Source organism: Zeus faber (genome assembly GCF_960531495.2).
Source record: "Zeus faber genome assembly, chromosome: 13".
Taxonomy (NCBI): Eukaryota; Metazoa; Chordata; class Actinopteri; order Zeiformes; family Zeidae; genus Zeus; species Zeus faber.
The window spans coordinates 14,594,753-14,620,304 of record NC_137198.1 but is presented as its reverse complement, the minus strand read 5'-3'; the positions used below and the strand labels follow the sequence as shown (position 1 = coordinate 14,620,304).

The 25,552-nt window shown below is 46.5% G+C and overlaps 2 protein-coding genes across 4 annotated transcripts in view; one reads left to right on the top strand and one right to left on the bottom strand.

Annotated features, from left to right (window-relative positions):
* tdrd9 (tudor domain containing 9) overlaps nucleotides 1-4,780 on the top strand; it is a gene marked incomplete at both ends in the record, with an annotated part of 28,325 nt that extends 23,545 nt beyond the window's left edge. Inside the window, 11 exons of the mRNA XM_080012007.1 lie at nucleotides 261-372; nucleotides 747-962; nucleotides 2,043-2,132; nucleotides 2,270-2,527; nucleotides 2,716-2,883; nucleotides 3,549-3,616; nucleotides 3,708-3,817; nucleotides 3,891-4,210; nucleotides 4,306-4,424; nucleotides 4,500-4,572; nucleotides 4,682-4,780. Coding sequence (XP_079868133.1) covers nucleotides 261-372; nucleotides 747-962; nucleotides 2,043-2,132; nucleotides 2,270-2,527; nucleotides 2,716-2,883; nucleotides 3,549-3,616; nucleotides 3,708-3,817; nucleotides 3,891-4,210; nucleotides 4,306-4,424; nucleotides 4,500-4,572; nucleotides 4,682-4,780 — 1,633 coding nt within the window. The remainder of the gene's footprint in view (nucleotides 1-260; nucleotides 373-746; nucleotides 963-2,042; nucleotides 2,133-2,269; nucleotides 2,528-2,715; nucleotides 2,884-3,548; nucleotides 3,617-3,707; nucleotides 3,818-3,890; nucleotides 4,211-4,305; nucleotides 4,425-4,499; nucleotides 4,573-4,681) is intronic.
* A 508-nt stretch (nucleotides 4,781-5,288) lies between these two features.
* Nucleotides 5,289-24,802, bottom strand: rtn1a (reticulon 1a). Of its 3 annotated transcripts, XM_080011804.1 has the most exons (9): nucleotides 24,447-24,802; nucleotides 15,649-16,383; nucleotides 14,739-15,446; nucleotides 7,397-7,604; nucleotides 7,153-7,291; nucleotides 6,964-7,033; nucleotides 6,461-6,507; nucleotides 6,287-6,345; nucleotides 5,289-6,153 (listed from the first exon to the last, which is right to left on the bottom strand). In XM_080011804.1, the coding sequence occupies exons 1-9, from the start codon at nucleotides 24,637-24,639 to the stop codon at nucleotides 6,111-6,113; spliced, it is 2,202 nt and encodes a 733-aa protein (XP_079867930.1). In that variant the 5' UTR covers nucleotides 24,640-24,802; the 3' UTR covers nucleotides 5,289-6,110. The 3 variants fall into 3 exon arrangements, with proteins under 3 accessions (XP_079867930.1, XP_079867931.1, XP_079867932.1); XM_080011805.1 differs by lacking the exons at nucleotides 14,739-15,446; nucleotides 15,649-16,383; nucleotides 24,447-24,802 and adding an exon at nucleotides 11,875-12,008; XM_080011806.1 differs by lacking the exons at nucleotides 14,739-15,446; nucleotides 15,649-16,383; nucleotides 24,447-24,802 and adding an exon at nucleotides 9,377-9,463.
* Between the last annotated feature and the right edge of the window lie 750 nt (nucleotides 24,803-25,552).

Genomic DNA, 25,552 nt, shown 5'->3' with positions numbered 1-25,552 from the left:
TGATATTGAGGGTGGCTTATTGAGTACAGAGGATTGGCATTGAATCAACTGAGCTAGAGAGTTTCCAACATGCTGTCGCATTCTTTAACAAGACACTTTATCCTCAACAGCAACAGCCTTTGCTTATTTTAGCTCATTATTTTAAGTCTTGATTTAATGACAAGATCAATGAAAGATGATGAACAAAGATATTATTGAATTATTGCCTGGCCCTAATAATGTATGACCAGGTGATACTCCTGTGTATGGTTACGGTGCAGGGTAAACGTGGACTGCCAGAACGACACTGTTCACCCGGTGGGAGTGCTCAGCAGCTCCATTGACCCAGAGAAGCTTCCGCCCAACCAGATGTTTGTCGTCAACATTACAGAGGTCAGTCTTCTGGGTCTTAACCCCCTCCCGCACAGCCACTGGTTCAAGGTCCGTGCAAAGTATGAATTTTCTTTGTCTTTAATGTTACGTTTTCAAGGATAGAAATGTACTGGGTATTTGAATAAATGCCTAAAAATTCTGGGATTTTTCTTTTCTCTCTATAATGCTTACCGCAGGGAAAGTATGAAAGATCTTGGTGAAATAACTTTACGAACGTATTGAGGTTGCTTTACCTGTACGAACGCTGTTTAAGAAAATTGTACAAGAATATACATGTTCGCCGAAGATATAATAAAGTTTAGTTCTCTCATGTGATCCAAATCAAATATCCCAAATTTTAAGAACCATTTGCGTCCCTTGATGTGGCACCCCAGGTGGTGGAGGTGGGTCAGTTCTGGGGCTTTCAGGCAGACGAGGCCAGCATGGAGAAGCAGCGCCATCTGACTTCAGAGATTAACACTCGCAAGCTACTTCCTGTTGGCATGTTGCTCTACCCCAACCTGCTGTGCCTGGCACCGTATTCGGAGAGCAACGAGCAGAGCCTCTACTACCGCGCCAAGATCCTGCACCTGCGCGGCAACTCAGTGGAGGTGCGCCTCGCTCACTCACTCCTCACAAACATTCTCTTCTCAGTGAATCACATCCTGTCTTCCATAGAGGATGTGTACAAATCCTGAGGCTTATAAAAATGTATTTTTCCTCTGTGATCCTCCTTAGATTGTGTTTCTTAATTGTGTCATAATGTCGTGCAGTGAAATGTGTATTGTCTGGACTGGATATGACTTCTGACTAGGGGTTGATAAGGTCATTGAGTTAGGAATTAAGAATGTATTACTATAAGTAGGAATACATTACTGTATACACCGATCAGCCACAGCATTAAAACCACCACAATAACCACTAATATTTTGTAGCTCCACCTTGTGCCACCAAAACAGTTCTAACCCGTCGAGGCATGGACTCCACAGGACCTCTGAAGGTGTCCTGTGGTATCTGGCACCAAGTTGCGAGGTGCGGCCCTAATGGATCGAGCTTGTTGTTCCAGCACGTCCCACAAATGCTCGATTGGATGGACCCTAACCCCGCCTATCCACATGATGTAGAAGAAAACGTGATTCATCAGACCAGGCCACCTTCTTCCATTGCTCCATGGTCCAGTTCTGATGCTCACATGTCCATTGTAGGAGCTTTTGGTGGTGGACAGGGTCAGCACGGGCACTCTGACCGGTCTGTGGCTACGCAGCCCCATACGCAGCAAGCTGTGATGCACTGTGTGTTCTGACACCTTTCTATCATAGCAGCATTAACTTTTTCAACATTTTGTGCTACAGTAGCTCTTCTGTGGGATCAGACCCGACGGGCTAGACCTCTCTAACCACGCACATCAATGAGCCTTGGGCCATTGGAACAAGATAAGCATTTATACTACCTAATACATTCCACCCCTTGACAGGTTCCATTGGAATGAGATGAGCATTGTTATTAATTTCACCTGGCAGTGGTTTTAATGTTGTGGCTGATCGCTGACTATTACTATAGTATACTGTACATATATTATTTCATATATACTATATGACACAAATGTAAATCAATGAAACCTGAACATGATCCATATTGAAAGAATAACATTGCATTGCATATTACTGGGTTTTTTTTGTATCGTCATACAGGTTTTCTTTTTGGACTTTGGCAACACATTACTGGTCTCCTGCAGCAGCATCAGGGAGATTCCTGCTGACCTCATGTCACTGCCATTCCAAGTGAGTTATGTCAAGGCTGGGGCTGGGTAACGAAAAAATTACCTAACTGATACCCAGTCATAGCCATGGTAATGAATAAAAATGTTGCACTGCAATCCAGAAACTGTGTTGATGATAGCATGGTGTTTGGGTTCCAGGCACAGGAGTTCTGCATTGCCGGCATGAGGCCCTCAGCCCTGTCCCTGATCTCAGGGGCGTTGTGGAGCAGTCGGGCCCGGGACCGTTTTATCACGCTAGTGAAGGGCCATTCTCTCATGGTAAAGTTGTACTCCATCCTGCATGGCGTCATGCATGTGGAACTGCTGATCAACACAGAGAGCAGCAGTGTCAGTGTGGCCGACACAATGGTGAAGGAGGGACACGCCATCAAGGCCAAGCCCAGCTACGACGCCAAGGTGAGACAAGTCGAAACACTTGAATGTGAAGTAGGAGTGAATAAGTTCGTATTGTGTAAATTTGTTGTGTAAACCATGCCTACCTACGATGGGTACAAACCCAGACTCTGGCAGATCCAGACTGTGACCAAGTTCTCATAATTCTTTGTGGGTGTTTTTTTTCCCGTTTTTTTTTTCCTTACTTGCAGCAAAACCATGATGTCATAGTGTCACTGTACAAGGACCTGATGGAGGGCACCTACGTTCCCAACGCCACCAGCAGCTCCTGGACAGACCGAAAAGAGGAGGAGAAGCAGCTGATCGACACCTTGCTCACCTACCTCTCCAAAAACTCAGAGCCCCACCACAAGACCAAGGCAAGGCAGCGCACAGGCTGCCTAACGCTGAAGGGTTACATGCAAAATAATATTTGGAGTGCTGGCAAAATTCCATGCAAGAATTTATACACATGGGTTTTGTGTGATTGTACTGCTATGTCAGCAGACCTAGTTCTCATTATGCTTTACTGTTGAATTTGTTTGGTCCAGAAAAAGGGGATGACTATATATTTGTTCACTGTATCACAGGTACATTAAAAAAGAAAAGTATTGATGCACAAAGAAATTGTGCGGTAAGAGTAGAAATCTAGCAGTCTTAATCAAGGTTCTAATTGGGCAACGATAACCGTTGTCCAAACTGCACAACTTGCTTTGCTGTTAACATAACTTAGACGATGATGGGATTGTTGTGGCGCATATAAAGCTGCTTGGACCTGGTGTCATTACCAGAGCTCACCACACGAGGGCGTCATCTCTCCATGGGCTGGTAGTATCAGTGTGTCCAGCAGATGGCACTATCTGAGTAGCCCAGTTCATGTGCGGCGTTTATTTCATGGCTGCGAGTCAAGGCCGCGCCCATTCCGTTCGCAGGGATGGAAACAATGAAAGTGTATTTCATACGTGTTAATCCACATGAATGATAATGTTTTTGTGATGCACTGTGCTGTTAAAATCCTTTGTCTCCCGCTACCATAACACTATAGGTTCTGGTCCGTGGACCAACCAGCCCTCTGAAAGTCAACTTCCACAGATTTAGCCACGCGATCTACAAGTAAGCGTCATCTCCCCATGGGTCAGATTGTAACTACAACACAGATTACTGTTTTTAATCTGGTCATCGTTAACGGCCCGTGCCCATCCAGGTCTGTGTACGTGGACAGGTTCAGTGTGAACTCGATGGCCCTGAACGAGAACCCACAGGACAAGCATCAGAGGATGCTGGTGGCTGGATTCGTGAACATTAGCTCCACAGGTGTGTCCGCAATGTGGGCCGAGTTTTAACGACGACGGTATCGAGAAATAACCATTGCCCGCGTCCGTCTTAGGCTCACACGTTCTGTTGAACAAGACGGCGCTCATGCCTGACATCCCAGGACTGCCGGCTCTCCTCATCATGCTCTTCAGCCCCGCCATGGAATTGCGGTCAGTGAAGAACGCCATATCTGTTAAGGATGTGTCCCCCCTCGTCAGTAAACCTTCTCCGTCCTCTCCCGTCCTCCTCTGTAGCACCAACGCAGAGAGGACCTGCTACACCGGCGCCCTCTGTGGCTTGGGGTGGAACGAGCACAATGGGGAGGCGCTGCTGCCGGAGCACGACATCGAGTTGGCCTTCGACGTCAAGTTTGATGTGGAAGACATCGTCGAGGTTACATGAGCTCGCAGCCACAAGTTCCCGCTGTAAATGTTTATTTTTTTGCAAATTTATAATGAATCCTGTCCCTTTTTTTGGGGGGCGGTCAGATAAATGCCTTGAGAGCAGCCATCAACCTCCTGGTGTGTGAGGGGCCCAATGGACCTCTGGATCTTGGACCTGACAGGATCCGTTTTTTTCAGGAAAACTGCACAGAGCGCCTCATCAGGTCGTTACACACACACACACCTAGAAGAGACGAGTGTCTCATCGGCAACCTTTAATCTTACTTTGTGTTGTCCAGACTGTGCTCCAAGTCACCACAGAGAGAAGCAGTCTATCCGGTGTACTACGAGAAACCAGGAAAATGGGACCAGGTACAATGAGACTTCAGTGTTAATTTACAATTAATTAATAGCATCTGTGTTCCGTTGTAACCTTTTTAAAATGAGCACTGCTTTGAATGTGTTTTTTGTATCTGTATAGGTGAGTCCATCCCTTAAGATGGCCATTGTTAACCGTGCCACTAGGAGGAGCAGAGGTGTTCTGTTCCAGTTGCATCCAATCACTCTCCTCAACAACTGAGCTGTGGTTTGAGTTGAAATGTTTTTTTCATTTTGTAATGCGTTTGTAATACAAAATAGTGCTTTTCTTAAGTTTTCCTCTGTTTAAATGTGGGAATGTGTTGATTGTTTCTATTTACATCAGTTCTGAACACTAGCCGTTGGTTCAGGGGCACGTTGCTTGCTTCTCAGTTTGTCCTGTTGTGAAGCTTGCTGTAGTGGCGCTCCCTCAGAAAGCTAATAAAAATATTTCTGTTTGCAGCAGGAGGCTCAGTCTGCTTTTAAATACAGGGGCTCATTATGACCTAAGGGAGCTACATATCTCATGCACATGCACACACACATGCTAAAAGGAAGGGTTTTTTTGTGCAAGTTCAACTAGTTCAGCTTTTTCCAGCAGTTCCCCGTGGAGTTCTGTTCACGGTGTAAAAGATAAAGGATTAGCTGTGATCTCCAATAAGCCCAGTTTTGCCCGATTGGTGGATTTAAGATGTAGCATTCTTTCATAAATGTCTAAAAAGATGACAGTATACATCAAGGTACATTTATTTTTTTCTTAATCCTGTAATTAAATACATACTGTAAGTGCAAATAGTTAGTCCAGGGTCTAAGAACTACATTGAGTATAGCTGAACATAGTACAAAGTTGGACATTTATTCAAACAAGCTAAATATCACTAGATACCCCTTGTCTTCATAGTAGCCGAACAACAGTACCTAAAACATGAGCTCGTGTATTGTTCCTTATGGTTATACAAAAGCAAAACCCTACAATTACCACAACTAGGACGCATATTGTCAAATTATTTTGTGCTTGAAAACACCAAAGGAAATCATTTTGATATTTATATATATTGACATATACTGAGAGAAGCCCCACCAGCTATCTCTGAAACATAAAGCAGGATTTAACATTTGCAGCAGAGTAACTCTGTGGACATTTAGCTTTTGTGCCAAAACGTGTTTGTTTGTAAGCACTGCAAAACAAAATGTAGCATGATTTTAAAAACTACACGAAATATATATCAAATATTTACTCAAGGCTCGACTTCATGCACTTAACAAGCAACGCAAAAGAAAAGAGAAATTGTTTGGAATCGTGTACTTGTCTACGTAGAAATGGGACCTTGTACTGTACGTGTGACTAACTGCGAGTGTGTGCGTGTTTTAGGGTGTCAACTGTTCTAGACAGGGTGAGGGCTTCTCCAGTGGTGTGTTTTTTTTTTTTTTTTGTTTTTCTTTTTAGAGAACAGCAAGATGACGTAGCACTATGCCCCACGGATGACGACTGGGCTTGACTAGTGAGCAAGCTCTCTGCGTCTGAGTTGGACCGCACTTGTGGCCGACTGCGCTTACTCCTCCTTCCGCTTGGCCCCGGGGATCTTTGCCTGGATCCTGGTGAGGGACAAAGAGAGAGGTTGCTTGACAAGAATGATTTCTTCATATACTAAACCAAAAGGCCCTTCTCTGTTTACCCTCCCAGCAAGTAGGAGTATTGATGGGAGGGAGAAAAAAAACAAAACCTTACTTTCCAACCACGGAGTTGACCTGGGTGCGTATTAGCCCCACATACTGGTCAATCTGTGCCTGGAAGCAGAAAAGGGAGAAGAGAAAAAAAAAAGGAAAGGGAGATCGGTGGGTCAAAATTCTCCAAGCCATATTTGATTTGGGATTACAGTGAAATTGAAGCTTCCACTCATACCTGGTGTTTCTCGTAGACCACAGGCATGGTGAACATGGAAACCACGGCTGGCGAGAATCGGGGAGCAAGGGCATGTTAACATATTGTGACCAATAATGAGAATACCAGCCATTTAGCTATCTAGAATAAATAAAGGTTATACTTTTCACATTTTGCAGTAAATTAACACCCACGCAAATCTATCGGTAACCTGTCATTTAAAGTACTGAGAAGAAAATATAATAAGTTCTCTGCCGGATGTAAGAATCTTATATGAACCAAATGTTCTTGCAAAGGAAGCGGTCAAAGCAGAAGAGTTTGGCCGTCTGTGTTGGTCTTGTCAGGGCATGTGGAGCACGCCGCTCTGGTCTTGTAAATGATTGACATAATTGGGCTGTTTTACATGTGTTTCTGCACTACATCTGAAATGATCTTTGCGACTTTACAGGTGGAAAAATAAATGAGACCTGCTGGAAGTGTGGAGGGGTGAAAAGCTAGAGGGACTGAATGGAGAAGACTCTTACTTAGAATGAGCAGTGTCAGGCCGTTGAAGAGAGCGCCAACGTAGGTCAGGAGCCACATCAGAACAGCAAACTAAAATATCAAACAAAACACACAAAAAAAAGATATTAAATAATGTCACCTACTCTGTGATGCAATGATACATCATAACGCATTGAATTAATTATGCATGGGTGTGAATAGCACGCTACCTTCAATGAGTCGACTAGGTCCTGAACCAGGAACAGCCTGCGCAGCTCCTTCATACAGGTGTTGGAGTACAGCAGGATTTTGTCGGCATATTTTCCAATCTGGTCCTGGGAGAGAGCAATCTCCACCTCCAGGAAGGCTCTGGAAGAAAATACAGGTGCAACAGGTACGGATGAGAAACCCACAGTTTTCAATCACACACACACACACACACACACCATTCATAATCCCCTCAGCTCTACTCACTTGAACGGGTGTCCCTCGTCGGTCTTCTGCACGGCCTGCAGCACGGACTTGTAGATCCTAAAGCTGATGGTGGCAGAGAGCGCTGCTAGGGCTAAGTAAGCGCCGACACTGACCACACTGAACTGGGTCAGGGAGAAGAGGAGCAGGAGCACGCTGCCAAATACGGCTCCCGACTGCTTCACATTCCTCCAGTAGAGCAGGTCAATAGCTGAGGAAGAAGGAGAGGGTTAGCGCCCGCACTGCCCAGGCCCCGACACTACTATAGCATGACTAAACCCCCACCAGTCTGCCAGAAGTAGGCCCTATCATTTTCTAACTGGATTAGGCTGCCATGCACCACTCAACGCACATTTGGGTCAAATGACTGGAAGCTGTTCACAACCCGACGTCCTCTGAGACTCGTCAGTAGTCACGTGGTTCCGTCATAACCCAGCTTCCTAACCCAGCTCTTCATCAAGTTATGCGATTGTGGTGTGGCTTGAACCTGGTGAGAACTTTTTGCTTTAGGTTATTTGCCCCTATATATAGAGCGACCTTTTCAAATGATAAAAGCCGACTCTCACTTGTTGACTGGGAGCCGGCCCACGGCCATGCCAAATGCTGCAGCGGTGGTGCTCCTTATCTGGGTCTGACGTGTTCTTGGCAGCACCTGGCCTTGGTCTCAAACATACACAACCCGTACAGTCCTTCTAGACCCCAGTACACCGGCAGAAGCCTGCCTCACAAGCTGCATTAATGATTGACTTGCAGCTCTGTGAAGACGGCAGCAGAAACAGAAGGCTCTATCAGCAGAATTTTCAGATATCGGCTGAATGTGACCGGGTGAGCCGGCACTTGTGTGGTCGGCGCTGAAGGATGATGAGGATTTGACACAGCGCTTCACTCGGGGCCCAGAAAGATTGAGTTATCTTTACTGTGACGTTGCGCGTATACATGGTTGTTGTCACAAAGGTACCACGTCAAAGAAGCACTCGGTCCTGTTTTAACCGCTTTCACACATCTGAATAGTGCCTTCAACTTTTTATTTTTTTTTTGGAGGCGATAGGCACAGGTCAGATCCCTCAGCCGAGTCAAGATGGAGGATTAGCCCGGTGTACCATTACGGCTCTTGCGGCCGACACGGTGCTCCTCTGTGTTCTATGTTGGCCAGAAACATGGCTGTTTCCATGAGAACTGTCACTCGGTTCCCCTCTGTTGGACAAGCTGCCTCTCCCAGTGTGTCCACCGTCAGAGGAAGTGGAACTGGCGTCTGTTTGTGGTGATACCTGGAACAGACGGGAGCGGAGGGGACGGCACAGCCCCGGTGTTTTCGGGCATGTTTGCGTTCGTGAAGAGAGTGAACCGCTCCCAGGTTCCCCTGAGCAGTGTCTCTGCCTCTCTGAGCCATCCTGCTTGCCTGCTCTAATTTTAGATGTGGAGCTGTGAGCGGCATAGTGATGACGGCCATCTTTACTCTCTTCCAAAAGGCATCTGTGGAGGCCAAAAGTCAAGCTAAAGCCGGGGCTGAGAGGGCACTCGTCTGACTGGCGGCTGATGTTTTCTGCTGGTCACCACTATGTCGTCCCCATTCTTTGGGCTAATTAATCAGCATTTCCAACTGTTTACATTGGCGACAGTGACCTACCCATCTTTCCCCCTGATCAATAACGGTGGTCAGTCTATCAGTATTACAGAATCCCATGATGCTGTCAGCATCTCTACGTTGTTGTCCGACCGACCCTCCACACCCTTTTTTTTTTTTACCACCCTGACAGCAATTTGTAATGAAGATGCTCAGAGAGGAGCACGCACGGGCAAGCAGGTAGCACACTGAGCAGCTGGAATGACAGACAACAAGGCAGACAGACAGACAGGACAGGACAGTTCTTTCTGGACAGATGGACGCTGAGCAGCGACAGCAAATTATGCTTTGTGATGGCCTGCGCGTATTGCAGACAGAAGCAAATAAGCTTTTCTAGTGCTGTAGAAGCGAATACTGACCTGCGGCTCCCATGGCTGAACAGGGAAAGAGGCAGCTGCTTTATGCACAGACAAAAGGAGAGCAATGAGGGAGGGGGGGCCCTCCCCTGCCGGAGCGGGAGGGAGGGACCAGGGTCGCACCAGCAAATCACTGCCTGCCTGAGCAGGGGGACGAAGGCAGGCGGGGGCTACAGGGAGCGGTTGCCAAAGAACTAAATTGCAATCCAGCACACACACACACACACACACACATATTAACACACATACCCTCCCTATGTGCTCTTTTATACCCTGGCTTCTAAGCATAGCCATCGGCAAGCGACAAAGACAGCCAAGCATGGACTGAAATAAAGCCTGGGTCTCTGATTCAAAATGGTGGAAGGAAGGAAGGATCGGCACGATTTATTAAGTCTCAGACTGTACAAAACCTCCATCCTATAATCTACGCATCAGCACCAGTCTGAGAATGACGCGACAATGAAACGTGGGGGAAAAGCTGTATTCTCGTCGTCTATCAAAAAGGCTTCGGCGGATAAGCATCGACCGAGCACCTGCCTGATGCAGTTACCATAGTTACCATGCTCCATTTTCTAGTCCCCGCAGCTCGGTGAGCGATGGAGAAAGAGGGAGGAGGGGCTGATGAAGGGAGGGGAGGGGGGAGGCGTTCCTCTTGGAACAGCGAGAGATCCGTTCGTTTTTCAATCTGGGGAATCAGGGGCAAATAATGTGTCTCCACACCCCGCCGGACCCAGACGGCCACTCCCTTTATTGTGGAGCACAAAAGGACAATAGCCAGTTTGACGTGAGGCGGGCTGTAACAAGACCACCTCAACGAGAGAAAGACAGACAGGTGTAAACCAGGGGTTAACTTGCTATATTTTCCATCATATTGTTAAATTTGGCCCCGCCAACACTTAATGACTCCACACAATTTTACTTTTTACATTTTTTCCCCCATTGTTTTTCCCCTGAAGACATGCCCAGGGGCCACCAGGTCATTTGAGTTTGAGACCCCCGATCTAAATAATACGATCATACAAACTGTAGCAGACAAGAATTATAATGTTGATACTGCAGGCTGAAGTTAGTTAGTAACACAAAATCGTTTTCGATCGGGTGATTTTTCTGTCTGGCTCTTCAGAGCTCATAGGCCCACTGATAACAGGATGATGGATCCGAGCAAACAGGAAGTGCTAGTGCTCTGTTATTCAAAGCAGAAGGAGAAATATTTTGCTCTGAAGACGATGATTGCTCTTTTTGTAGCAAAGCTAGTTTCAGCCTGACCCTATTAAAACACTTGAGCACACCAACACAAAAGACTGCTAGTAATACTTAAGACACCGTAATGAAGATTCAGCCAATCATTTCCGCAGCCTGGTGTGCCATCTATACGGACTGAAGGCTGCGTGATGAATTAAGCTTGCAGCCAGAATGAGCTCACATGCGAAGGAACAGCTAAAACTGACTCATCTTCAAAGTGAAGAAGTTCCATCTTGTCCAAACCCCCCTCTGGTGACTGTATGAACTTAATTTCAAGGTGTGATGAATACAAAGGAATGAATCAGCTTTTGGATGGACCCCTCTGGACAGGCTATTATGTCATCGACCAATTTAGGCCACATCCAATGCCATATGAGTCAGGAATGTGTGCAATGACAAATGTTTCTTTATCAAGGAGGGGCACCATATTTTTTTGGCTGCGCATCTACAATATCAGCTGTTGTTAACATCAGTCAATGGGTACAATGAGCGGACGGTCCTACTGTGTCTCCATTTCCTAAATAAAAACACTGAGCCGCTCAACCACACTCAAACGCACACAGGGAGAGGGAAGAGAAGCCATTTTCTCAGATGGTCCCTAATTCTGCTCGACAGGGCGAGCCCTGCATGCAATGGGAAGAGACGAAGCCCGGTCTCTGCAAGGTGCCATGGCAGCCCAGGCGGAGAGAGAGAAAAGAGGAGAGAGAGGACTGATGTAATCAAAATGGGTGTGCCCTGGTTTCCATGGAGACAGTCTGTCAGTGCCGTCCGGATGCTCCGTTAGCCTCGCTAGACAAAAAAAAAAGGCTCAGCACTAACCCCCCAGATATACATCGCTCCACAGCGGGGACCGCCAGACAGGGGAGGGTGACAACAATGACACACCCAGGTTCAATTCTGGCTGCCACAGCGGCGCGCACGGAACAGACGGCTCACAGCGTGTGGATGCATTCATCCTGTAAGATACCTTACACCCCCACACCTCTTTTGTCTCACGCACACTCGCTCTGTAAGCCTGCGTGATGAGCGGCGCGGGTAGACGACATCGTTCACTTACACAATTACTGTCAAAAATATGCATTCAAACACGTACATAAGCACAATCTGCAGCCCGCCTCTCTGCACCATCAAGGTGAATAATCCGGACGCGGTTCAACCGGGAACGCCACTTATCTCCGACGGCCAAAACACACGCGACAACGGGACAAGGCACAAGCATGTAAAACCGACAAAAAGAGAAATGGCAAAATCATGGGTACCCTGGCCTCTCCAACTGCTCCAGGAACACTCCTTCTTGGTCATGTCTGCAGCGGCCTGCATGCTGGCGATCGGCTGCGTCCCTGTTCTCTCTCTTCCTCTGTCTCTCTTTCTCTCTGTGTATCCTCCGTTTCTCTTCTTTGTCGTCTCTCTTTTTCCGTAGCACTGACTGACTCACTCACTCACTCATCCCACAAAGGCATGAATGATGGGATGGACGCAGGAGGGTAGCACAGGATGACAGGGAGGCAGGGAGGGAGGGAGGTTTCCAAGGTGCTGTCGGCACACGGGCTGATGCTGAGTGTGGAGCAGCGCTGGCGATAACGAACGAGAGAGCGAGAGAGAGAGCGAGAGAGAGAGAGTGGGGGGGTGGGGGTGATCAAATTGTAAACAGCACAGTAGCTGCTGCAGCAAACCATGCAATGATTAGGAGCCTGGGGCTTGGTGAGAGGGGGTAGGGGGTAGTGGTCTGTGTGTGTGTGTGGGGGGGGGGGGTGGTTCTTGAAAGAGATAAGCTGATTTTCACAATAAGTCTCAGAATAGATTGAGAGCATTTGATTGGTGTATTTGGTAAAAGGGTTAACCCACCTACTTTGATCAGACAGATGTGCTCATTTAATCGCCCGGGTGCCTCTCTGGCTCTGTTTCCGGATTGTTATTTAATCAGAGTAATAAAATTATGTTACTCCATGTTATTAAATACCCCTGGTTAATAAAATAATGAGTCACCGAATGTTTGCTTTCAGAGAGAACAATCAGGCCTGTTTATTTAAATGACGCTATTTTAATAACCTTTACCTCATGTGGCCGCCAGGCGATGTTGTCCAGGGATTCTTGGGGGAAAGTCTTGAGACTTTGTGTTGTCAAGGAACAATCTTGTTAACACAAAGCTACTCATTAGTTGTACAGAAAAAGGTTCAAGCTTGCAGCAAGGGATGCAACTTGCTATTTTCAGAATTCTCTGCTGATAATTGAGAAGCTGAAGTGCTTGTTCTTTCATAATTAATACACATATATTCTGCTCAGAAGGCACAATGGTCCCTGCATGGGCTCGGTGTCTAAGGGACATGAAGGTAAATGTATGTGCTGAATGGTTTTCCTCCCTTCTACATTCACACACTTACACAGGGTCTGACGTTAAACCCCCCGTGCTGGTTATCAGAATGCATTCGTCATGCAAATGGATGATGAAAAGATGTACAGTATGTGTTAAGATGTATGTGGCTGAATTTATAACACCGGGACGTTTAAAAGCTCTTTGCTATAGAGGCACCAGTACCGTCTCCATGGTGATGGCACCTTGGAGGGAGCAATTATTTTATGATAATATACAATGTATGGGTGCTGTGAACCTGAATTGTGTTGTGTGTCCTGTCTCCTCGGTCCACCACCCTGCAGACAGCCCCTCCTCTCGCCTTCTGCTCGATGCAACCTTGGCAGGCCTCACTGCCAATAACAACCAATCGGCAAGGAGACAAAATATCTCTGACCCCAAATGAGCATGCGCCCAGGTCTCTGTTGCCATGGCAACTGCAAGGTAAAGTGCCCAGACTGGAACATGATGTCTTCTAGTCTTAACTGAAGTGATGGTGTGGAAAACCTGGTGCCTTGCACCCTCTAGTGGTGTGTAGAAGACATTTCCTACAACACACGACCTGCTTCTTAGAATTTCCAGAACCTTCTAGTGATCTGTTATTAAACAAAGCAAGAGGCGGTCTTTTCAGCTTGACATTCACCAAGTAAGAAAAAATACATTTTTTCATATTGTTCGGAGTCTGTGTACATCTGGTGTAGCCAGCTCTTCAACACACAACATAACTCCAGGAAAGCAATGAACCCTTTCCTTCTGACTAGTGCATACAATAATGAATACGACAACAAATCTTATGGGATCTCTATAATTACAACTATCTGGGATGCGAGCAGAATCACTCTAAGCCTCTAAGTCTGTATGCCCCAGTTTTGACATCACAGGATTATGTAAACCCTCTGTTTATGAGGACAGAGAGAACAGCCGCTAGAAGTCGAAAATACAAGTGCCAACATCAAATGGCCAGATTAGGCAGAACTAACACCGGCTGAGTGTGACGCAAAGTGAAAGTCACAGGATGATAAAAATGGTGTTGGGAGACAGATGGCCCGTTGCGATGTGGGAGTACGACAGACTGAGGATTTTGATTGTGTCCAAGGACTTCTTGCGGTTATGACAATGTCGAGTTCCATGAGGAGAGAAGTGTGTACCGCTGTAGCCGTGCAGCGCAGTGATGGCCATGATGCCAAACGATGCATCGTCATTGAGCTTGCCTTTTTTTTTTTTTCTACCTCGGCGCGCCACCAGAGGGAAGCAGATATTGTGATCAGACACAGCCCTTCCCAGCAGCCTGTGGCTCCCAGCAACCACCCCTCATTTCCTGGCTTTGTCAACTAAACAACGCAATACTATGTCAAACAAGCTCTTTCGTAGTATAGGAAGGTAGATATTAGGATATTCACAAACCCACATGCAGGAACAGTAAGTAACAGTAAGTCGGAAGAAGATTCGGTCAAAGTTGCACCATTAGTCATTTTCAAAAGCAGTTATGAACCAAAGGCACGGACATGCGATCGCATTTCCACAAGGTTACAACGGCAGATGCAATACTACCTGTCCAAAAGCTGAGAGCATTATTTCTGGAAGGATGGAAGCATAATAACGATAGTGGTACATAAGCTGCGGCAAAACCAACAAGAGAACATTTCAAAAGGTCATTATGGAATCAAAATCATCCTGCAAGAGTGATTGCAACCAGATCTACTGCTTCTTATTTACCTTCCTACAGTATGTCACACCAAAATACTGCCAATCAAAAATCTAAATCTGACTAACCTTTTTGTTTGTTGAAGCCTTGCAGGAAGGTGGAGGCAGGTTTCCCAAATTCTCCCTTGTCCTGGCTGCTGGCGTCACTCTTACTGCCAAACCCGTCCTGGGGGGGCTTCTCCGCACGCACCTCAGGGGGCACAGCAGCAGTAGGGGGCTTGGGCTTGCTGGGGCGATCGTCCTCGGTCTTCACTGGGGTCTTGATCTTCTCATTGGACAGTTTGATCGGTGGCTCGACTGGCGCCACCTCTGGGGGCGTGCGGGCCGGGGCGGTGCTCGGGACCAGAGGGGAGGGGGCGTTGACCGCCTGCTTGGGGCCGCTCGCTCCCTCTCTCTTGGGGCTCTCCTCGGACGCGGACTCAATGAAGAGCTCGCTGTCCAGCTCTGCCTCTCTCTCCTCCCTCAGGATGCTGTAGGCTGTGGGCAGAGCGTGGTTGCCGGCCAGGCCTAAACCCCCCTTGGTGGCTGGGGGAGCGTCAAAGGGATTGTTAGGCTTACTGCTTGGTGCCTGGGAAAACGGGCCGCCGCTGACCTTGGTGGTGGGGGATGTCTCGCGGAAGGGAGGCTCCTCAGACACTAGCTCGATCTCTGAATCGCCAGACTCTGCACTGCTGCCATCAAGATCCCTGCTGTTGGCCTTGTTTGCTGCGCTGCTGCTTTTAGGAGCACGCTTCACTGTATCAGACTTAAACATGTCATTAGAAGGGAATCCTTTTTCTGTAAATAAAGAAACAGGGAAGAGAAAATGGATACAAGAAATTTCATCATAATTTACATTATGGTTCATAAATATAGATTTTTATATATTATCCTGCTTTATCTCACATTTATCTCTAAATAAGAATATTGAAATAAAAATATTCCCAATGTAGATGAGGAAAAAGCAATTTTTGTGCATGTGATATGTGTGCATTTCTACCTGTTGGTGAATCACTGGGAGTGGAAGCAGGGCTGTTGTCCTCTGGCTCAGATAGTATCACGGTTGGAACTCCCTGCAGGCCAACGCTGAGAACACTGTCACGGTCGGACGCACCGCCTGGGGAGAGGCGTTGCTGCGGCTCGGCTCGAACTGCTGGGGAATGGGACTCTGTCAGAGTGATTTTCACTGGGCTGGCCGTTTGCGGGGTGCCACAAACATTCCGGTAGGAGCGGTAGTCTGACAGCTCTTCATCGGACGGCTCCTCCACGTAGGGGAAGGAGTGGGAGTCCAATGCCGGTCCAAGGTTCTCCTCTTCCTCATCCTCCTCGTCCTCCTCTTCTTCATGTCTTCCAGGAATCTTGTCCATGTAGCCTCCAAAGGAGTCCTGGCCGGATGGTGCTTTGTCTGGCAGGCTCTGCAGAGGTTCATGACGCTGGCTGCGGAAGTCGTCACCATGGCTGATGTCCATGTAGTTGTAGGCCTCTGTCTTTTCTGAGCATTGCAGCGATTTGGGCACATCTTCAGCTAGGTTGGAGGTTGTCTTGGAGTCTGAGCTGAAGATGCCGTAGGCATCCTGGGAGGTGAAACGGTCATGGGAAGACTTGGTGGGATTCAAGTCCTCTGGGAGGTATGAGGACTCTTGGCCTGACGGGAAGCTCTGATTGGACATTAGGGATGTGTATAGATCCCCATCGTCAGTCATGGGCTTTCTAAACATACCAGACAAGGTGTCACCTGCACAAAGAGAGTAAAAGATAAGAAAATGAGGCTAGATAAGTATCAGATGCAATGTCAAACTGCACTGGCCATGTGAACAAAATTAATTTGAATAAAACTTCCATTAGCCATTAGAACATTGCATTCTTATTGCGTCGATAACCAGCCGAGACAAAATGACACCACTGTCTGCCTGCATCACACGGCTAGAATGAAATCAGCCTATAAGCGAGCTGTTCAATTAGGAAGATGACTGGTTAGATCAACAAGGCCATGCTTGAGCCGGTGCTGGTGGGGCAGAGGGGGGCTGTGGCACCGCTGAGCAGCAGGCATAGCTGAGCCGGGGACACGGCGAGGGGAGGGAGGGGGTTGTGCTGATCAGGGAGGCAGCAGTAACAGAGGGTGCTTGTCCCCTGCGCTGGACAAAGGCAGATTGTTCAAACCCCCAAAAAGCCATGGCACCAGTGCCAGCTAAAAGGTTTAAATCATCAATGCGCAACAGAGACGGGTTGTCTGTAGTCTAGTCACACGTACAGTACATGATGTACACATACCTGTATGTCTAGCTGTGTGGTGCAGAGTTAGGTGCTAGTCTAATGGCAGGTAACAGGTTTAATAGTGAACATTTCTTTGCACGTCCAAAATGTGCAAGCACTGGGTCACATCTGTTGTCTTCTTTGTATGCTGGCGAGGGTGTTCATGCAGGCTGGCATCCTGCCATGCAGAAATTAAACTTGAAATTTCGGCTACATTTACACAGAAAACCTAGCTTTGATTAAACTGTATCCTTAGTAAGTACCATTTGCTGTACATTTGAGCCTTGGTTTATCAACGCAAATATTAAGACACATGCACAGCAGCAGCCTGCACACCACCTGATGAGCAGCTCGATGTGGAATTTGCATTACACTACTAAGCATCCTGTAGTTTAGTTCATTGTTTTCTCCCTAAAGCTCCTCCTCTTTCTGCTCTCAAACCCTGCCTCACCCTGGGCAGAGGTGGTCCTAAAATAGACTGGGTCCAGCTGCTTGGCTGGTCAATGGAAACCTTACAGCTCATCTGAGGGGGATGCAGAATGACAGTCTGACAGAGGAGCCAGGACGTCCCGTCTCTCCCTGTCCTTCCTCTGAAAAGCCCCACCACACCCTTCCCCTCTGCTCTCTGTTCTGACTCCTCCTGTTGAGCACAGTCATTAACAATACACGGTGCTGCAGTGGAATGGCATAAACACTACACACCCATACTGGGACACAGGGGAATGGTGACATAACATGGTTAAAAAAAGCCAAACAGGGCCCACTGTCAGCACTCTTGAACTACTTGTCTACTTTTATGCTTAGATGTCTCTAATGTGTAGCTCAGAAATGTCTTAACTGTATATGAGGTCATTTTCAGTAACACAAGAGCCCAATACTAAAGCCCAACCCAATGTATAATCCTCTTAAAGTACTGCCATCATGTAGGTCCCATTAGCCAACCCCCGACAACACATGCATAATCTGGCCCTTTCTGACTCACTGTAAACAACCGGCGGTGCAGATGTGGGAAGCACTTAAACACACTACTGTGTGAAAAGGGGTGAACTCTGCCCCGGCGGGTTATCAACAGCCGTGTTGAATACCAGCTGCAGGTAATGCCACCCCCTCTCTGTAACAACACATCGTATTAACGTAATACTGACAGAGTTGCTCACTCTCACCTGCCGGAGGGCATGTGTGTAAATGATGGGGATGCATGCTTGTCTCCAATGACAATAAGGGGAGCAGCGCCGAGGAGCTGCTCGACGTGCCGAGATGAGGGCACCATGATTCGGCTGATGTGGTGTTGAACCCAGACGGCAGAAAATCCCAGCAAAGTCAAATCACTCAAAGGCATTGTAAAGTATGTGCCAACAGAGGAAGTCTCGGCTCACATTTTTGCCAAATAACATAATCGTGCAACTGAGGGAATGGTGAAGTTAAATAAACACATCTACGAAGGGGGCATCGCCTTTGTTGTGCTCTATGCGGCCAGTGCAGCTCCTAAGCTAATGCACTTTGACAATCCCTGCTATGCATGGGCCTCTAATTATCAAGCCATAGACAGAAACATGTGAGAAAAGCTGAAGTGATGAGAAGAGCCTTGAAAATGCACAGGATATTTGATTTACAGCCCTGTTGTTATCTATTATGAGTCCAGCAACCGATGGCAAAAGAAAAAGTGCATGTGTTTGAAATTCAAGGAACAATGTAAGGACATATTTCTTATACAGAGTTCTGTCATAAAACTGTGCAAGTAGATCAACATGTCCATGTAGCTTAGAGTCCCTTGTGGAGAAACCAGAGACGGTGCTGGCTCAGATGCCCCCCTAACCATCCTCCACAACAATGAGCTGTGTTGACTTTCAGATGACCCACATTTATCATGCTGTGTGTGCAGGCATACACTATCATTCATCCCAGTAGTACTGCTGCAAATTGATACTCGAACATATGTGAAACTACTGCATTTGTTGATGACGCCATTAATCCACATGTGACCCTCTTAACTGGGTGTCACCTTTCAGGAGTTCTGTTTCTCTTCTTGACCTAATGAAAACCAACCCATTTAGAGTATTACAGGTCTCTTATTACAACCCTTAACGATTCCCTTCGCCAGAATTCCGCATTTAAGAATGTAGAATTAAAATATTCCAAATACTCCATTGCATGCAAATGTTATATTCATTTGTAATACAAACAGCTATTTTGCATTTTTTTTCAAAATATATTAAGTGGATTGTTTATTGTCTATTATTTTGTATTGTTTATTATCATTTATTACACAGACGCCCCTCTCAACACAAAATTCCTGACTTATACACAGCTACAACATTTAAACCACCTGTCTAATATTATGTAGGTCCCACTCCTGCCGCGAAAACAGCTCTGACCCGTCGAGGCGTGGACTCCACAAGACCTCTGAAGGAGTCCTGTGGTATCTGGCACCAATACGTGAGCAGCAGATGCTTTAAGTCTTATGAGTTGTGAGATGGGACTCCCATAGATCAGGCTTGTTGTTCCATCACATCCCACAGATCCTAGATGGGATTGAGATCTGGGGAATTTGGAGGCCAAGTCAAAACCTTGAACTCTTTTCATGTTCGTCAAACCATTCCTTAATATTTTTTTGCAGTGTGGCAGGATGCATTATCATGCTGAAAGATTCCATTGCCATCAGGGAAAACCGTTGCCATGAAGGGGTATTCTTGATCTGCAACAATGTTTAAGTAGGTGCTACGTGACAAAGCAACATCCACATGAATGCCAGGACCCGAGGTTTCCCAGCAGAACATTTTTCCAGAGCATCACGCTGCCTCCGCCGGCTTGCTTTCCTCCCATAGGGCATCCTGGTGCCATCTCTTCCCCAGGTAAACAATGCACATGCACCCAGCCATCCACATGATGTCAAAGGAAATGTGATTCATCAGACCAGGTCACCTTCTTCCATTGCTCCATGGTCCAGTTCTGATGCTCACTTGTCCGGCATGGGCACTCTGACTGGTCTGCAGCTACGCAGCTCCATACGCAGCAAGCTGTGATGCACTGTGCTTTGACACCTTTCTATCATAGCAGCATTAACTTTAGCAGCAATTTGTGCTACAGTAGCTCTTCTGTGGGATCAAACTAGTCAGGCTACACTTCGCTCCCCACACACATCAATGAGCCTTGGGCGCCCATGACCCTGTCACCAGTTTACCTGTTGTCCTTCCTTGGACAACTTTTGGTAGGTACTAACCACTGCATACCGGGAACACCCCACAAGACCTGCTGTTTTGGAGATGCTCTGACCCAGTCGTCTAGCCATCACAATTTGGCCCTGTTTCTTTGATTAATTTCTTGCATGGCACTGTAACTTTTATTCATTCCATTTATTCTCGAGTTCTTATTGAGTTGTTATCGAGTTCCTATTGAGTATTCCGCTGACGGTGTGCTGGGACATTTTCTCCGGTGGTTCTTACTTCTTTTGTTCTCACATCTTTTTCAGTGTACCCTCTGCTTTATACTTTGGATTCGGTTGTTAGAATTAACTAAATATCTATTATATTGTCTATAGCTTTTGGAATCCTATATGGATAAACCAAGGTCTTATTTGGAAGAAATACACAAAAGACAAGTCACAGGGGTTCAAAGTTCACGGCGGTACAAAGCATAGCTACAAGAGCAGGTTGAGCAATTGAGCGAGTACTTTGTAAGGCATGGGGATTCAATAACCATGGTCTACATTGATCCACAGCATATAATTTTTACTGTAAGAAAACTTGAAGTGTGTTCCCCATCTTTAAGAAAATCAATGGACAGTCATCTTGAAGCATAAAGGCCTCCTTTCAGAATCAGATGGCCTTGTATGCTTTGGAACCTGCCTTCAAATGTATTGATCCTATTTTCTTTGCTTGAATAGAGCAGGGCAGATAGATTGTAGGGCAATCCAGACAATCTGCCTGTCACAGTCTGCTTTGCGTCAAAGCTATCAATTCAGTGTGCCTTTGGATCGGCACTTCCTTTTCACTCTACAGGCAAGTTATTGTACAGGGAGGTCCACTAGAAAGTGCCTTTTCTAGTACACGGTCAAATATAAGTATTTGTGTACTACAGGTACAATTATCCACAGGATTAAGTGCTCTTCAGGATTCCAATATGTTATTGGGAAAATAAACATCCAGATTCATGATGTGGTTTGCCCTTTAAAGTGTTTTCAGTCGTTGCAAAAACAGTGATAAGATCATACATAAAATGCCTTTTTAATTATATCTGTCTGTCTTGTTTGTTTGGGAATGATACTTAAATAGGTATAAACAATAATTGTGATTTGTTACCATGATAGACATAGATTGTTTGCTGTGCTCATGTCTTTGTACATGGATGTGTCCTTCCCTCGGCACACGCTAATTGGCCTGTGGAGCCTCTGGAATATGAATGAGATTGGAAATGTGGCCAGGCGCAGAACGTGCAGAGGCCCAAATCGTCCTCTGAGGCAGGCTCATACATTATAAAACCCTAACTTAATTACCCTACTCAGTCTAATGAGAGCAACACCGACACCTTAGTCGTAAATTGAAGCGGGACAGCTTCTCATGGTTGACCACTCCATGGCCCAACTGGAGGCCACGCTAAAAAGATGTTTTTGGTCGAGAAATATTGACAAAATCTATTTGTTTATTTTCCCACACCTAGTTTCCGGGACGGTCTCAGGATTTGAATTTTGTGACCTTGCCATCACACTTTCAATGTATCCGAGCACTAAGCTTACCCCTTGCTCTGTCACCCATTATCCTGCATCTTTATCATTCATGTAGCCCTCTAAAAGGAATTGCACTGCCTGCCCCCTGAGGAATATAAATAGTATCTGAGAGCTCTGAGAGCTCTGTATCTGTGTATGCTCTGGGTCGTCCCATGCAGTCCACTAAGTGCTGTCTGTCTTTCAGCGATAGATATTAAAAAGTGCACAATAGGTGGTGCGCTTGCTCAGCCCTGTCATTAATGTGATGCACCAGGGACAGACTCAGACATTATCCTCGTAGAAGCCATTGCTTTGTTTGGAAAAACCTCTAATGCCTATTGCTGGTGTGTTTAATCTATCAAAGATTGTCATCGGTGGAATTGGTTGAGGGGGTCGGAAATTAGGAGGCATTGTTGATAACAACGTTAAATGTGGATCAGTTTGTATTTTCCTATGGCAGAGGGCTTGAGAACCTTCTCAAAATGTCTGCAACTTGCACGTATCAGAATCCCCATTAGGCTTGTCACGGTAAAATCAGACTTGGTCATGATGCCACAATTCCTGATTTATAAGGAGGTCCTCCAAAAACGTTTTCATCCATCATCTTTTACAGCATAGAAAAAGTTAAGGCTAATAAAGAGGCAAGATATACAATGCGGCTAAATTGCTGTCCTCCAACAGTAACTGATCAGCCATCCCCAGTCCTGTAGAAAACGGCATTATTAGTGATCTAATGCTATGTAACTCGTAACGACAAGATTTGGAATAGATATGGGTCAATCAATTCTGGAGATCTTGCAGCGAAACAAGCATTCATTCCGCTCGCAGGGCCGCCCTTGCGTGTTGGGCATTGGTCAGATAGCCCGGAGCTTGCCAGGCTGAACTCTAGGGTTGAACGAACCGTGATGTGCACAGCAGAGCAGAGGAGAGAAGCACGGCTGAACTGTTGCAGGGCGATCGTCGGGGGGAGAGATCCATGACAAAGATCGGGACGGACTAGCGCATGTCTTTTTCCCAGGGCCCACTGTCCACTCCCGTCCTGCTAGCGACGTCCAGATCCGCCTTGTGCCCGAAAAGACTGCGACTGACGGGATGGATTATCTCTATGGAGTGTACGTTGCTCACTGTACATGGCAGAAATAAGAAGAACCTATTTTCACCTACTTATGCTCAATCTGTACGCATGGATAGTCGGTGTGTGTGTGTGTGTGTGTGTGTCATTGTCTGCATGCTCGAGTTGCTGCCTGTCTCACACAGTAGCACGGGAACCTTTTTGATTATTTTAGGAAACGTGAATCCAAATACCGAGCAGCCCATTTGTTATTCGGCTCTCATTTTACACTCAGAGAGACAACATTTCTAAGGACCAACACCCTTTTTATGTCTGTATGCCACTCACGGGTGGTTTCCACCAACGTAATCCTGTTGTTATATTTACTCTGGTTCTTTACACCTCAGAAAATATACAAATGTGCTTATGTTTCTTTTTGTGGCGTATGGAAAAAAAGCTTTTCTTTTCAAAGAAGCTTGCTTTTCTTTTCCCAGAAGCTTGCTTTTCTTGCGGCGGGGTTGACGGACTGCCTCAGCAAAGGGAGGGCGAGAGGAAGTTAGACAGTGGCTTTAAACACCACCTCATGAATATTTCAGTAGACCCGTAAAGGAAAGTGCAGGGTTCCAGTTCTGCTCTCCAAGCGGATGGCGAGCCCTGTTTCTTCAGGATTAAAAATAGCAGCAAGCCCTTAACCACGCCAGGCAGGGTGACAGACTTATGGTAGAAATGAAGTATGAACTATAACCACAACGACAGACTGTCATCAGTCTATTGTTGCCCCCCTGAAGACCGGGACAATATTACACAGGCTACTTAACCTATAGGACCAATAGGCTTCTAATACTACATTGCAACTGTAATCCTTGTTGAGAAATAATTTGGTTGATAAAGGCCTCAACAAGTCAGACAATAGTATTAAGAGATGGGAAGCTTTGGTCCTGTTTTAAATAAACTGTTGGGTTTACAGAAAATCAGGCATGCCTATTTGCCTTTTCCATTTCATAGTCTATTTACATTTGTTAGATTCTGTTGACGATTTTCAATGACGTGAGGCATTCAGTGTTCAACAAGCTTTACAAGGCATGCTGCATAGGAATATACAGAGATCTAGTCCCTAATGGGAGAGTGTAGTCTTTTAGGAATGGTCATGAACTATTTTTCCACCTATTACGCTGCAATTCCCAGAATTCAGGGGTTTTTTTTTTCCCCAAAAATCCAGGTCGTTCTCCTTTTTATTTGCTTTTCGAGGTCACTTGTGGTGGTGGGGCTACTGTCTTAACCCAGGGTGCCGTCATCCATAACGACAGTGTACTGACCACAGCTACGCTCGTTTATCAAATGCGCCTTGGCGGCCCTTCACTTCTTGCGCATGCCCCATCTTTGCCTCCTTGCCGGGAAAGGCGGACCCCGCCACCCAGGATGGAAACAGTATGTAGGATGCGCACGCATAGCACAAGTACATCGAATGCATGTTTGTTATGAAGTGCCAGCTGGTGGGGACGGGGGGGGGTGAAGTATCCGATATGGGATTTTATTTTTATATTTTTTTAACAAAATAATAACGGATTACCACTTTAATTCAACGGGAACTAAATCGAGAAAGAGAACTTTAAATGGAATGGTTTGTCCTGCAACCTTCGCGCTGCGCAGCCCCCAGAAAATGGGACGCGTGTTGGGTCTCCCACCCATTTAAACCCGTAATACACACCCGAACTTCCCGCAAGCCTCGCTCTTTCCCCCTTTCTCTTCCCTGGACCCCGGGGCGTCCACGTACAGCGATCGACCGCTTTACCTGTAGATGCAGTTTCCATGGCAACGGGAGGCCTCTCCCCGTCGTCGTGGCAAAATCGGCGGAACCGTTGCTCCAGGTCGCCGGCGCCCTCCGCGCTCCCCTCGCGCGGCTCGTCGAACCGGCTCCCGAACAGCCCGTTCCGCTCGCGGTCCTCTCCCCCGGAGCCCGGCTCGTCACTCGCGTTGGCGGACATTGCTGAGGGGCGACGGAGTGCGGTCGGCGGCGGCTATGGCGGGCAGGGCAGCGGGAAGAGCGGCGGCGGTGCGAGGCGACGACGGCGATCGCGAAGCGGCTCCTGTCTCTGACGCGTGTGGTCCCGCAGGCGGCGCGGTCCGGGCGGGGAGCGGCGGAGGGAGTGAGGCTGATTGTTTTAGTTCGCCGCTCTCACGGTGACGTCATGCTGTCCGCCGAGCTCACGGCTGCCGCTTGTTATTTGGGGCAGTGATTTCCACCTCATCTTTTTTATTTTTTATTATTATTATTATTTTTTTTACCTTTGATGTGCAAAATACGCCTGATATCACTAATGGTTGTGTAATATTTGTTAAGAAAAAAATATATATATTTGACACTTGAAAATATGTGTTAAATCATTTTGAAATGGTATTTATGAGAATACACTGTTGTTTTGAAATGTATAATTCGCATTTATCAATTATTTCACGTGTGATATTTGCCGTTGTTTTGTTGTTTTATGATGCAAGATTCGCAAACGATTCGTTCGCGGCGAACCGAAAAACGAGTCGGGGCGCGATCTTCGACTCACAAACTAAAAAAGAAAAAAGGAAAACTACACAAAAGATTTAATTAAAATTTCCAGCGCCAAAAGGGCCAGGGCATGACTCACATAGAATGTGACCGATTTACACTGTGCATTGTTTAGCATGGAATTTCACCGTAACACAACTTCCGACCGACTTCTCTGATTCTCCTTTGTCGCTCCCCCCTCAAGTTCCCCCTCGTTCACCAACCGAATCAAACGTACGAACAATCGTACGACACTTTTTTTTTTATTTTTGTTTTTTTAATTTTAACGAAGATACATGTCAAGAACCGAATCTCAAAAAAAGAGTCGAACCTGTCATCACTCGGTTTGGATGAGTTTG